The sequence below is a fragment of the Heloderma suspectum genome, chromosome 2 (assembly GCF_057233095.1).
Source record: "Heloderma suspectum isolate Gila_16-S chromosome 2, 16-S_ref, whole genome shotgun sequence".
NCBI classification, from domain to species: domain Eukaryota; kingdom Metazoa; phylum Chordata; class Lepidosauria; order Squamata; family Helodermatidae; genus Heloderma; species Heloderma suspectum.
In genome coordinates this window covers 79,486,208-79,499,792 of record NC_139459.1, presented here as the reverse complement: position 1 = coordinate 79,499,792, position 13,585 = coordinate 79,486,208, and the positions used below count along the sequence as shown (strand labels likewise).

General features: G+C 42.7%; 1 protein-coding gene across 2 annotated transcripts; it reads right to left on the bottom strand.

The window, feature by feature from the left end:
- Positions 1 to 474: 474 nt before the first annotated feature.
- On the bottom strand, positions 475 to 13,202 carry ZNF475 (zinc finger protein 475). 2 transcript variants are annotated; one of them, XM_084832096.1, is made up of 5 exons: positions 12,540 to 13,202; positions 9,114 to 9,142; positions 8,235 to 8,250; positions 6,345 to 6,525; positions 475 to 626 (listed from the first exon to the last, which is right to left on the bottom strand). In XM_084832096.1, exons 1-5 carry the CDS (start codon positions 13,200 to 13,202, stop codon positions 475 to 477), a joined length of 1,041 nt encoding a protein of 346 aa, XP_084688222.1. The 2 variants fall into 2 exon arrangements, with proteins under 2 accessions (XP_084688222.1, XP_084688224.1); XM_084832098.1 differs by lacking the exons at positions 8,235 to 8,250; positions 9,114 to 9,142.
- Between the last annotated feature and the right edge of the window lie 383 nt (positions 13,203 to 13,585).

Below are 13,585 nucleotides of genomic sequence, written 5' to 3'. Positions count from 1 at the left end.
AATTCCCATTTTTGAAGAAGGCTACTGAAGCTTTTATTGTCTTGATGTTGCTGCAGACAGAGCCTTTTAACAGAAACTTAATCAGTAAAAATAAGCGTTCTTGCACATGACTGACTAACTCTGGGGTCTGAATAGGTGTAACCACTTCTTAACAGAGCTTGCTGTGGTGGAACAATGGTATTCGCTATGCAGCCTTAAGGCCACAGTCTGTTCTGAATGCTCCTGAAGATACTTGAACTCCTTTCATTCATCCTTACGGACCATGTGGTCAATACCACTGCGACAAAACACTGTTAGAAGCTACATGTCCGACATTTCACCTACGTAATTAATATTCAGTTCATTTTACGTGGCGCATGTTTGGAACTTGATTCTATATAGTGCCATGATTCTTCAGGGCTACAACCTCTCCCTATCCCAGAGGTCAGAGCGGGCTGTTGTTCTTCCAAACTTTGGCTTGAAAGGAGAAGCATTTTATTTCGGTGTCTTCGGCTTACAGGACCGCTGGTGGACGATCAGCCTGTCTGGCAAGAAGGTGCGACCACAAATATTGCATGGAACTAACTGGCTCTGGGCACTTTGCCAGGCAGACTCATTTAAAGCATCGAGATCATAGTAACCTTTGGCTGGAAAATTAAAAAAGGGAGAAAAAATATCAGTTTTCATTCTGGAGAACAATATTCAGCTTTTATGGAAAATATTTTCAGGAAATACCTGTTGACTGAGCCTTTCAGTTTTAACTAAATCATAGTTCTTATGAGGGAGGACTCCCCCCCCCCCAAACTCTGCTTATTGTCTCGGGGGTCAAATAAAGTTAACTACAAACTGAATCATCTTCTATGTATGGAGAAAACATTTCAGCTTGTGCTATGTTACACATTCTTAACTAATTATTAACATATTTGCCTACACTTCAATATCAGCCAGTTTCACCACTTGGCCTTCTTACAAAGCCTGCTTAATGAGCCAATATTATCTGACCAAAGGGAGGGAAGAAAAAGCATGCAGTGTTCTGTATTTCACTATGTCTCCCCCACCCCTCCGCCGCTTTCCCTGTCCTACCTCTGCTGTTCTTAGGGTGAAGGATCCAATTCTGTTCTAATTTAGTTTTTGTTTTGTTTTTATAAATGCTTTCAGTATGACTTCAAGACGTAGGGTTAAGTCAAAGACCCAGCAGGCAAAATCAGTTGACCTCAGTTTAAGTCCATTTTCGTATTCTCCCCCAGCTATTTCAGCAAGAGTTTTATTTGCAATTAAGCCTAGAGACCAAGGCAGCTGGAAAGCATTTTAAATAGTATAATTTGTATTGTTGCTTTCTCTTTCTCTCCTCGTTCTTGCCTTAAAATGGGCCTTAAAGTCTTTCCCTTATGATAGAGTTACCTTTAGCTGAGTTATTTAACAACTGTATAAGCCCGTAGCAATGACATCTACACTTCATAATCCTCCCTGGCGGTGCATGGCGAGAAAACTACGCAGCTTTATGTGAAACAGCAAGTGGTTTGCCTTTGCCAAAAGGTATGGTACTGTAGCCAGTAACTTTTAACGCATTAATCTAGATTTTGTGTTCGGATATTGAGCCGAAATCTGTTTAAAACTAGTGCATTTCTTTTAAAGTCCATTGTTTATGTAACAGGGAAATATATAGATCTTTCCATAAGAACCCATGCAGCTGTAATATGATTCATATCCAATGCTTCATATAAGAGTAAGCCTTAGATCTCCTAATGCGTCTGTTCCTAATATTCCCTTTCACTAGATGAGCAACCAACTGTGTTCCTTTTTTGGCTAAAGCAAGTGTTCTTCCCGTCTGCAGGAAATGAATGTGTATTCTGTATACCTCAGAACATTCAGGGCCAAACTACACATTACATTGCAGACATATTAAATCCGTTGGGAGTGGTAGCGTTGTAGCGGAGAAGTGGGAGGGGGAGGGGATGCTTAACCCTTTCCCTTGCCAGTTACTTTCCTTCTGGAACTCTCTCCCAACTGCTTTCCCACTCATGTAGAGTTCAGAGTTTCCAGTTCAGAACACAGCATGGGGGAGGGGAGAGCTTCAGGGAAAACACAGGTAGCAGGCTAAGGGTCAAGTGCTCTCCCCTGCCTCTTTTCTGCTGCAAAAAGTCCCCCCTGGGGACGCTTTGCAACAGAGAAGTAGCCATCACACTAATGTTACATGCAGTTGCAGTATAACATGTAGTTGGGCTCCTTATAGAAAGGGTGAAAGCAAAGGGCAACTTAAGTCTCTCCTACTTACAAACTTCTCATTAGGTGCTTTCACCATACTAGACCCAGTTGTCTGTAGGCTCCATTAATGCAGTGATATCATGCCCCTCCCCCCATTTAATTACAGCTTGATGAATTTAGTAACACTCAGTCTATCACACGTCACAGGTAGAGCATATAGACATGCAAGGCATTTTAAAGCAATAACCAGTCTGTACAAGGTTGTTTTAAAGACTTGCAGTTGGATTCCATTTTAGGTGGAATCCTGGGTAAAACCCACAGTTATTCTTCAAGGATGACAATAAAAACTGCAATAGATTCTGATCAGTTCTGGAAGACTCTCGGTATCCAGAGGCCTTGCTAGGTCTGGGCAGATAGATGTTAAGGGTGTAAAATCTGGCTAGCAGTTCATTTCCTAGTTCTCCAGAGTTTCTGATGCTTCCACCGTTTCATTACTTATTTTGATGTTCATCATTGTAATCATGTAAAGCTGACATTAGGGGTGCACGAAATACTCACCCCGTTCCGGTTCGGGTGTCCGCGGGGTGGGGGGAGGCGATCTGTCCCTCCCCCTGGAATCCTCCCCGGCTGGCTCCACTCCGCGGTGAATTTGTGGAGCCGTCAGCCATGCCCGTCCACAGCCGGACTTATGTCCGCTGCTGGGCTGTGGATGCAAATGGCATCCCGCATAGCGGATGCCATTTGTGTCCCTGCTCTTTTCGTGATAGGCTATGTAAATATTTACGTAGCTTATCACTGAAAAGAGCAGGGACGTAAATGGTGTCGGCTGCACTGGATGCCATTTTCATCTGCAGTCTGGGGCAGTGGACAGATGGCAGCGGCCAGACCGGCTAGCAGCAGGTAGGGCCCGTCCAGAGAGAATTTCGGGTGTTGGTGGTGGGGGGAGTAGTCCGTTCCACTGCAGACTCTGGGGGGCTGGATTCTAAAGAATCCGGCCTCATTGGAGTCTGTGGTGGATTTCTCCACCATCCCTAGCTGGCATACAGTTTTAAAGATAATCTATTTTTGGTTTTGCCTGCTATGATTTCATTTTAAATTTGTATTCCTGCTGTGGAGGAAGCAGGCACTGAAAGCCAAACTTCAGGTTACAGTAATCATGTTGTGTGTAGCTGAGGTTTGTCTTTTTTTTTTTTAATCTAGTGTAAGCCTAACCTGGACCCGGAGGATGTTAATAATTATAAGCCAGTGGCCAACATCCCCTTCTTGGGCAAGGTGCTTGAGCGGGTGGTTGCAGGACAGCTCCAGGCACTCTTGAATGAAATGGATTATCTAGAGCCATTTCAATCGGGCTTCAGGCCTGGTTTTGGAACGGAAACTGCCTTGGTCGCCCTGTGGGATGACCTCTGCCGGGAGAGGGACAGGGGGAGTGCGACCCTGTTGATTCTCCTGGACCTCTCAGTGGCTTTCAATACCATCAACCATGGTATCCTTCTGGATAGGTTATCTAGGTTGGGAGTTGAAGGCACTGCACTGGTTCTGCTCCTATTTGGATGGCTGACTCCAGAAGGTGGTGCTGTGGGATTATTGCTCTGTGCCATGGCAATTATGCCATGAGGTTCCACAGGGCTCTATTTTATCCCCCATGCCATTTAACATCTACATGAAACCGCTGGGGGAGGTTATCTGGAGGTGTGGGCAGAGGTGCTATCAATATGCAGACGACACTCAGCTCTACCTCTCTTTCTCATCAAACCCAGGTGAGGCAGTGGCTGTTCTGAATCAGTGCCTGGGCACGGTAATGGACTGGATGAGGGCCAATAATTGAAACTCACTCCAGGCAAGATGGAGGTACTGTTAGTGGGTGGTTCGTCTGCCCGGCTAGGTGATATTCAACCTGTTCTGGAGGGGGTTGCACTCTCTCTAAAGGATCACGTTCATAGTTTGGGGATGCTCTTGGATCCAGAACTGTCACTTGAGATGAACTCAGTGGCATGGAGCACTTTTTATCAGCTTAGGCTGGTATACCAACTACGCCCTTATCTGGACAGAGATAGCCTAGCTACAGTTATAACTGATAAATTCTTGTCTGGAATACTGCAATGCGTTATACATGGGGCTGCCTTTGAAAACGGTCCGAAACTTCAGCTGGTCCAAAACAGGGCAGCAAGATTGTTAACAGGGACTGGCCAACGAGCTCGTATTACGCCAGTACTTTTCCAGCTGCACTGGCTGCTGCCAGTCCATTTCCAGGCCCGATTCAAAGTGCTGGTATTAACATTCAAAGCCCTTAACGGCTTGGGGCCAGGTTATCTGAAGGATCGCCTCCTCCCATATGTGCCTGCCCGGACCTTAAGATCATCCTCAGTGGCCCTTCTCCGTGAGCCCCTGCCAAAGGAAGTGAGGTGGGTGGCTACCGGAAGGAGGGCTTTTTCTGCTGTGGCACCCCGGCTGTGGAATGAGCTCCCTAGTGAGGTTCGCCTGGTGGCACCTACATTGTATTCTTTCCGGCATCAGGTGAAGACCTTCTTATTTTCCCAGGCATTTTAGCATTTTAGCTCTTTAGACTTTTAGCTTTGCTGTCTTAAATCTGTATTTTAAATCCCTGCACTGCTGCTAGGTTTTATTCTGGTTTTATTCTGGTTGTATTGTTTACTATGGTTTTAATGTTTTATATATTTTGTATTGTTTTATTGTGTGCTCTTTGGTTTTAATTTTTGTGAACCGCCCAGAGAGCTTCGGCTATTGGGCAGTATAGAAATGAAATGAATAAATAAATAAGTGCATGTGGCCTGATTTGGATCAGGATCACCATGCACTGGGAAGGGAGGGTTAAACTTTCCCCCCTATTTTTTTCTGAAATCCCCCTCTCCCATGAGGCATGTTAAAAAAAACACCAAGAAGTCTCCATTGATGCCAGTGGAGATGACCCCCCCTTTAAAACGCCACCTGGGGGTGGATTTTGAGAAACAAATGGTGGGGGAAGGTTTAACCATACCCTCCTGGAGCATGGTGGTCCTGATCCAAATCGGGCTGTGCGTGCTTACACTAGAATAATACTTTAGAAAAAGACAACCCTCAGCTACATGCTATGTGATTAGTGTAACATGTAGTTTGGCTCTGAATTTTTTTTGTACTTTTGAATGTTTTTGTATCTGTTTTGTAGACACTGCGAATCTGCAGGCCAATTCTCAACATAGTATGGAACATTATGGGGCAACACAAATGTTGTGCAATCAGTCCCAAATCATGTCAGTGTTGTTCTGGGGTCCCCAGATCTGTATGAAGAACCCACCATCTAGAGCTTTTTTACATGAGGCTGTTAATCGGCTATTAATCCACTGTATCTACTTCCGGTTTTGTCGCAGAATTTAGATTCAAGCACTACACGAGGAGCATTTCCTTTCCTGCTTTTCCACCACATAACCTCTAGGTGGCACTGTGGTAGAGTATAATAGCTCAAATACACAAGAGGAAATAGCACAAATAGACACGAGAAAATAGCATTTTATTTTGCTTTCACAATTAAATGCCACATTTTCCCTGCTCTAACCCCCCCTCCCCACTGAAAGTGCTGGTTAAACACAGAAGTGCACTGGAGGTTCACAACATCTTCTAAAGGACATAAGAAACTGTTAGTAGGGAATGGCAGGGGCACAATAAATGCCTCATGTAGAAAAGCCCCTAATTATTTAGATAGAATGGTAGATAGAACCAGGAAGAAGGGAAGCAATTAAATCCCAAGCCTCCAGAAAGGCATTGATACCAGCCCTTCAGGATGAAGGGTAGCTGCTACAGCTTGTTCCTGCAGTGATGCTTTGCTGCATCTTTTTGTAGCATATACTGATCCAGTGTAAACTCTCATCAGAGGTGATATGATCAACCTCCTCTTGCCAGTGCAAAGCTTGCAGTGGGAGACCATGAGCCACAGAATTGGTAGATCTAATTGTCATTTGTTTATTGCTAGGGAGTACATATGTCTGACCAATGTGGTCTTCGGAAATACAAAATGCCACTGGTTTTGCCAAATGAGACAAGAGAGGTCTTAAAACAAGCTAAATTATTACATAAAGTAAAAATTATATACAACATTCTAACAGATGCTTATATTGCCTCCCCAAACTCTTCTATCTGTACATTAATCACTTCAGACTGTAACTTACCTCCTACAGATATGATCACTGGCTTTGTAGGTTCAGGTCTTCGTAAGTGTTTTGGCAATTGATCATTCTCAATATGCCATTTTTTCAGACACTGTGGTTCATGGATGCTTATTGAATGAGTTCCATATTCACGGCCACAAATGTAGCAAATAACGGTTGGGGGGCGCCTTATCACTGCAGGCTGTGGACAAGTGCAATTAAAAGATAATTGATTACAGAATATAATTTAAATTGCGGGGGGGGGCAGTCTTTTGTTGAAAGGAATCCTGGTGGCAAAATGGGGGCTGAGAAGCAGGTTCAAAAATGCATTACAACACCTTTTAATACCTGCAAAATATGGATCTAGAGGCTGTTAGTTCCTAATTCCTGACCAAAATTCATGCCTGTTACCATTTGGTGGGGGGGATGGCTAATTTTCAAAGATTTCAGATGGGATCTTTTTGCACAAATTGTTCTATGAAATCTGCCTTGAACATTTCAGGTAAGTTACAGGCTCTTATTGACTCAAGATCAGATCTTGCTGGATTATTGCAACCTTATCTAACCTGGTGCCCTCCAGATGGTCTAGACTCCGACCCCCATAATTCCTGACCACTGGCCATTTTGGCTGGGGCTGATGGGAGTTATAGTTCAAAACATCTGGAGGGCACAAGGTTGAGGAGGGTTGCTATTTTGACAAACAGAAGATTGACAAATAAACAACTAAATAAAAGAATTGTAACTATAACTTTTACAATTATAATTCTGACAAGACCTCTTTTCATAGAAAGGGTGGAGGGGGGAACTCCGCATAATCCACTAGTTTCTCAGTCAAAGGATCAGTTCATGAGGATGGCATCAGGGTATGGTATTGTTGGGCATGTGCTGAGGCCTAAATCCCTGCAGGGGGCCCACTGCCAAGCCCCAGCGCCTCCAAGACCTAGATCTACTCCTCATTGCTGTCAATGCCTATTCACCTGCACACCCAGAGCATGCAAGTAGTAACAAGAATGCAGCATACTCCGCTTGCCTTGTACTTTCATTCTGGGTAGTTATGCAGATTTAGCCCCACAGGGAAAGTGTGAGTGGGGCAGCAGTGATAGTGGCAAGGAGGAGATGGACTGACCCAGATAGGAGGGTCCACCCAGGGGTCTTTGCTCAAGCGCCCCACAAAACCTGGAGCTGGAACTGCTTTTAATAATTCAAAGTATAGGTGCAGTCTCCTACCATGCTGAAGCCTATATCTTCTTTTCCTAGCTATCTTCCCATCCCATGCAGTCGGGTGACTGTGTGTGGGAGATGTTATTTTCAGTAATGGGAACACATAGCACACCACCAACAAAGTAGGCCTATAGCTGAAACATTCACTTCCATACTATAATTTTCCTCCTGCTATCAGGCCTGGCCCTATCATTAGGCAGTGAGGTGATTGCCTCAGGCAACAGAGGCTGGGAGTAGGCATGTGCAACCCTGGGAATTCCATTCCATTTGAGCCTGATGGGATTCTGCAGTGTTTCTGCTCTAATAAATGGTGGCAGACTGTAGCAGATTTTTTTCTGATTCCACAATCAGCACATTTCCCCCCGTGTCTTAGCATTTGTGCAAAGGGTAATTTGTGCAAATTGGATTTTTTTATGGATCCTGAAATGTGAACAAATGGCTTTAAATTTGCACAAATTCCCACCCCATTTACTTACCAGCCTTTAAATCTGCACAAAAGTCACCTCTGTTTACTTACAAGCCTCTAAATTTGCAAAATTTAAAGCCTGGGCAGTAGATGGAGGAGAAATTTGAGCAGCAGGAGTAACTACTCCAAGAAGGAGCCACAAAGACGGGAAGGGAGCCAACAACTCCCCTTTCTGGGCTTCCTGGAGACTAGAGAAAGCAGTGAAAGGGAGGAAGGACTCTGACAAGTGTTGGTTCAACACTGAGTAGTGAGAGGATTGCATTGCCAAGTGGGAGATATTGTCCCCACGCTCCTTGAGTGCATTTACTTCTTTTTCAGTGCTTCTGAATTGCACAGATGGGTTCGACCTTTGTCTTACCATTATTTTCCTCCTGGTTCTTCACATATGTATGCAAATTAGCCTATATGAAGTCTTACCTTGTCAGTTTCCTTGTATGTTATGTACTCATTGACAGCTGAAACATACAAGGAAATTGACAAGGCCCATATCTCACAGCTAAATCTGCATTCTTGTTCAGTTGTGAAAGACTGGGAGAATTTTTTCAAAAATACAGTCCCCATTTGTGCAAATTTCCAGAGCCATTAAAAAAAATATATCCAAATTGCAACCATCAAAAAACAACAACCCGGAATCTGTATATTGCATTGATCTGGTAAAGATAGAGTTGACATTGGGGGGGGGGGGGAATGAGATCCACCAGGGCTGAATCAGAAAAAGCCATCAAGTTTTCACCCCCACCCCCGCAAATGAAATTCTCATACATCCTTAGCTGGGAGACAGCAGCAAGGTGTTGGAGGAGAGAGCTGTGTGCCGTGCAGCCTGCCGTGCCCTGCCTAAGCTAGCCTGATGCCCTCAGGTGAAGTAGAGGATGCTGTTCCATCACCAGCGTTCAAGAAAGTTTCAGTAGCCAGTAGTACACAGGATGAGAGGGGGCACCAACTAGGAATGTGCAAATCAGCAAAAGTTCAAGCTCATCAAGACTCTCTGAATTCTACTTCAAATCCCATTTCAATTCATGTCAGTATTAGATTGCAAACTTTGGTTCCTGCCTGCCTGCTATGAAAATTTGAGTATATTTTCATGTGCATTTTCCCAAATGTACTCATCAGTTGTGCACATTTTAAATTTACTCTTTACTCCCATTGGTTAAAGCACGTTTATGTACATTTTTCAAACATACACATTTTTGAGTGCATTCTTTTTGTTCTGCAAACTGCATTGCAAGCTCTGAAATATAATGACTTTGACTGCATATTGTGTTTGGGTCCACATTCAGTCCCAGAAGGAGCAATCTGGGTAAATTCTGGTAAAAAATGAACTGTAACAAATTTCTCATACATCCCTAGCGCCATTTTGTTCTTTGCCTCTGGCAGCAAAATGTCTTAGGCTGGCCCTGCCTGTTATCCTCCACCAACTCCTTTAGGCAATTTATTTTCCCAGTTCCGATCCCTCAGATTTTCTCTATCTTTTGTTAAAATAATTGATAACGTTGAATCTTTAATATTGGCTATCTTCAGATCCCAGGGAGAATGACAGTTACAAACTAAATTATGTTGGGAAATTCCAAAATGAAAGTTCAAATAATGTTCCAATTTAGATTACTACTAACTACAATCTTGCCAAACCTACTATTTCCTCTCTGTTAATATATCTAACATATTACACCAATTCACGATGTGATAAAAGGTTTTACCTTGTCTACTGAATCTTTTTTTCCATTGGCAGTTACATGTTCTATCTCAGTTCCCTCACCTTTATTTAAAATTGAGGAGCAAACATAATTCACCATGTCTGCTACTTTAATCATGCCAAGTATTCCCTTAAAATTATGGACACATTTGATGGAATCATGGCAAAACATAAGCTTCTTGTGACCACAGGTTTTCACACTGAAATGAAGCTGGAATTCAGATATGGATTTCAGGACAGGAGGCACACAGTTTCAATGGGAAAGTATGAATCCAATCAGTTCCCAATGATAGAAGAGTAGAACAAGATTTGGACCTTAGTTCTGTGCAGTAATGGAGGAAAGACAGGAGGCTAAAGTATATTTTTTATTTTGTAAGCAGACATAAAACAGGAAAAAGCAGCAGATCGCACCGGATAGTCAAGATACAGCCAATGGAATTTCAGAATTAAGTTTTCACCATATATTGACAAGGAAAGCATTGAAAAAGACATTGAAAGACTGTAGTAGCAAACTACACAGGAAGAAGAGGAAAAATATTTCCTCTAGAAGAACAGCTCCCTCTTGCTTTACGCTGTGGAACTGGATTTTGAGAATATTGGGCTAAGGGTTGCTTACATTACCCATACCACAGCGCAGTCCAAAGCAGGATTCGAGAACAGGGATATCAAAACTGACTTGCGCAGCCAAAGTCAATTAGGCCTAGGCGGTTTATTTTAGATACAATCAAGCTTGGTTAATCCAAATGAGCCCATACGTTCCATTACCAATTGGATTACAAAACAACAGCTTCGGCCTAACAAGCCCATAACAGACAAGCTGGCTTGCTTTAGAGAATGGAACACACTGAGCAAGGGAGTTAGAAAGAAATACATTCTAGCATAACAATACAATGGGACAAATCTATTGTCTTGCTGTCAGAGCTATACCCAGATAAAGTGAGGGAAACGGCCATGATTATCCTTATTAACAGGCCTTGTAAAGTCCCTTGGCAAAGAAGAACCCTTATAGAGGGTTCCCCAGAGCAGGAGTGCTAAGCTTCTTTGTGTGAGAACATAGTGTAAAAGTTATGATCAGCCATCTCTTCTGTCCGGTTCTTTAGGGACTGAAGATGTGTGCCTGCGCTCGCGCACACACACAGACACATCATTGCTTTCTGTTCACCCAGCCAAAGGTACGTGGGCTCAAATATCCTTACATCTCTGTGTTATCACCATCTTTCTATTCACTTTTAGTCACATTTGTAAAGGAAGGCCAGCTAGTTTTCATCAACCTGTTCCCAACCCTATGAATTCAGACAACAAAATATGTGTTAACAAACGCCTTCCCCTTTCTCCTACAATCTACACTACAAATCATTGATTCAGATTTAGCTGTAATAGTTCGTCTGAAGCATTTGGTGTAGTGATGAGAAGTGTACATGGTGTATACCATAGATTAATATAAAGGTGTTATGATATTGGAAGTTTTATTTTCAATTCCTTTCTGAATAATTCCCAATATGGAAGTTGCCTTTTTCACAGCAGCCTCACATTGGGGTTGACATTTTGAGCTATTCACTACAACCCCAATATCCCTTTCCTGGTCAATCAGTCAATACAACCTCAGACCCCATCAGTGTATAAATGAAATAAGGATTTTTTTGCCCCAATCCTTGTCACTTTCAAATTTAAAATGATAGGATATCATTCAAAGATGAATTTTCTATTCTATTTTTGTCTTCGGTATTTTCTTCTATATCTCCTTCCATATAGAATTCTACTGAAAAAAATGGCTCATTAACATAAAGGGAGGAATTAGTATTTAAAAGTATATGCTGCCTATTAGTCATGAACTGTTCAGGAGAACATTACCAGAGTTTGGCCCTCTCTGCCTTGGTTCATCACAGAAAGAATTACTGCTTCTTCCTATGAGGATTATATGTCAGTGTGGCCTTAGTGTTTTTAGTTTCATTCTGGTTCCTACATGACTTTCAGTAGAAAATCTGTTCCATCTGTTTGCTTATATTTATGTTGCATTTTCAGTCACTGGTCCTAAACTTCATTCTCTTGTTATATATAGCAATGTAAGAACAAAAAAATCCCTATATGGTTTACGTTTACACTTAAATTTATTTTAATTAAATTGCTACCACTACTACTACAAAAGAAAAATCTTATTATGTGCCATAAAGTCTGCATCTCCACTGATAACTTATCCAGAACATGAGAATTTGTCTGGGTATCTGAAGTTTCTTTAAGGCTACTCACTCAATTTTAGGGTGCAATCCTATTGAGATAGATGTCAGCCTCCGAACTCAGAGGCTCAGGCCTATCCGATACAGGGTGGCTGGAGCACGGAGGGAATCCTTTCCTCCATGCTCCAGCTGCCCTGCATTTGTGGCTAGATGCACATTTTTGGCTGTCTAGCTGCGACTTCAGGGAGGGAAGGGGCCCAGAGACTTGATAGGAAGCTGTCTAAAGCAGCTTCTGTGGTTTCCTCCCCTCCCCACCCCCAGGACCGTCCCCTTTTTGCCCTCTCTGTGCTCCATTTATGAGCACGAAGATGGCGGCAGCGTAGAAAGAACTGCACTGACTATGAGGGGGAGGGGGTGCGGGCGGGGAGTGCGGTTTCTGGAAACTGAGGTCAGATGACCTTGGTTCCCAGAAACTGAAAAATCCTATGGCCGCCTAGACAGTGTCTAGTGGCCATAGGATTGCTCTTATTCTCTGAAATGAAAGCCTAGCTTGATTGAATAATGAAGATTTTACCATTAACTTCAAAGGCAGCAGAATGTCATCCTGGAGTTTGCACATGGAAACAATTGGGCCTCTTTCATATGTGTGATGCTTTCTAATTTACCTTGCCTGATATGGAAGATGCTGGCCCATAACCTGTGGATCGAAGCAATTTAGGAGAGCTGTAGCTTGACGGACCTGGACTGGTCTTTGGTTTACAACTCCTTTGGTGTACAAACAGCCGATCTGGAAGGAAAGTGCGACCGCAGTTTTGACAGGGCAAGAGCTGAGCTTGGTAACTTTGAGCAGCTGCTGTGTTTTCCACCATTGTACCATAAGTTTCTCCAGGAAGATCCTGAGGTTTAATGGGTGCTGGTCTTCTTAGATGCTTTGGCAACTTGTCATTTTCAATATGCCACTTGTCCAGGCATTTTGGCTCATGGATAGGAAGAGACTGTGACCCAAACTCTTTGCCGCAGATATAGCACACCCTCAAGCCAGGTCTTCTTGATGGAATGACCGGCCGATCCCACTGATCCTGGGACATGCCTCCAGTACTTGACCGTTTTGATACTATCACAGTTCCAGGTCTCTCTTTCCCAGAGTTTATTTTAATGGTAGAATTTAAACCTACCACTTCTGGAAAAAGTGTGGGATGATCTGACACAATGGATGCCGAAGCCTGTTTTGAAGATGAGCTGGCGGGGATATTAGCAAGGGCTTTTCCAGCATTTAGCACAGTTTTATGATGTTTGCTCAAAGTCTTTTTCATTATAGCTGCTTCCATGAAGACTACAATGTTCCATCAACAGTCTCTCTGGATTTAGTGATGCTTATTTGGACCCTGTCTTCTCTGTGGTTGTCTTTTGGTTGACCTTGCTCCTTTAAAAACAACTGAGGTCTCTGGGTTAAAGGTACCAGAAACTATAATGATAGAGGGTAGCTGCAGGAGATCTGAGCACATTTGCAGTGTTCTAATTGTGATGTTCCAGTAATGTTACTTTTTTTTGTAGTGTTTTTTTTTCTGTTTTACTATTTTTTTGGTGTCTTTTTTTTTAATCCTGAGGGGAAAAGATATACATGTATATGAAAAAATAGTAAGTAATACACTAATTTTTAAATGTTTTCAAAACATTTTTTTAAAGAAAATATAAGATAAAATGACTAATG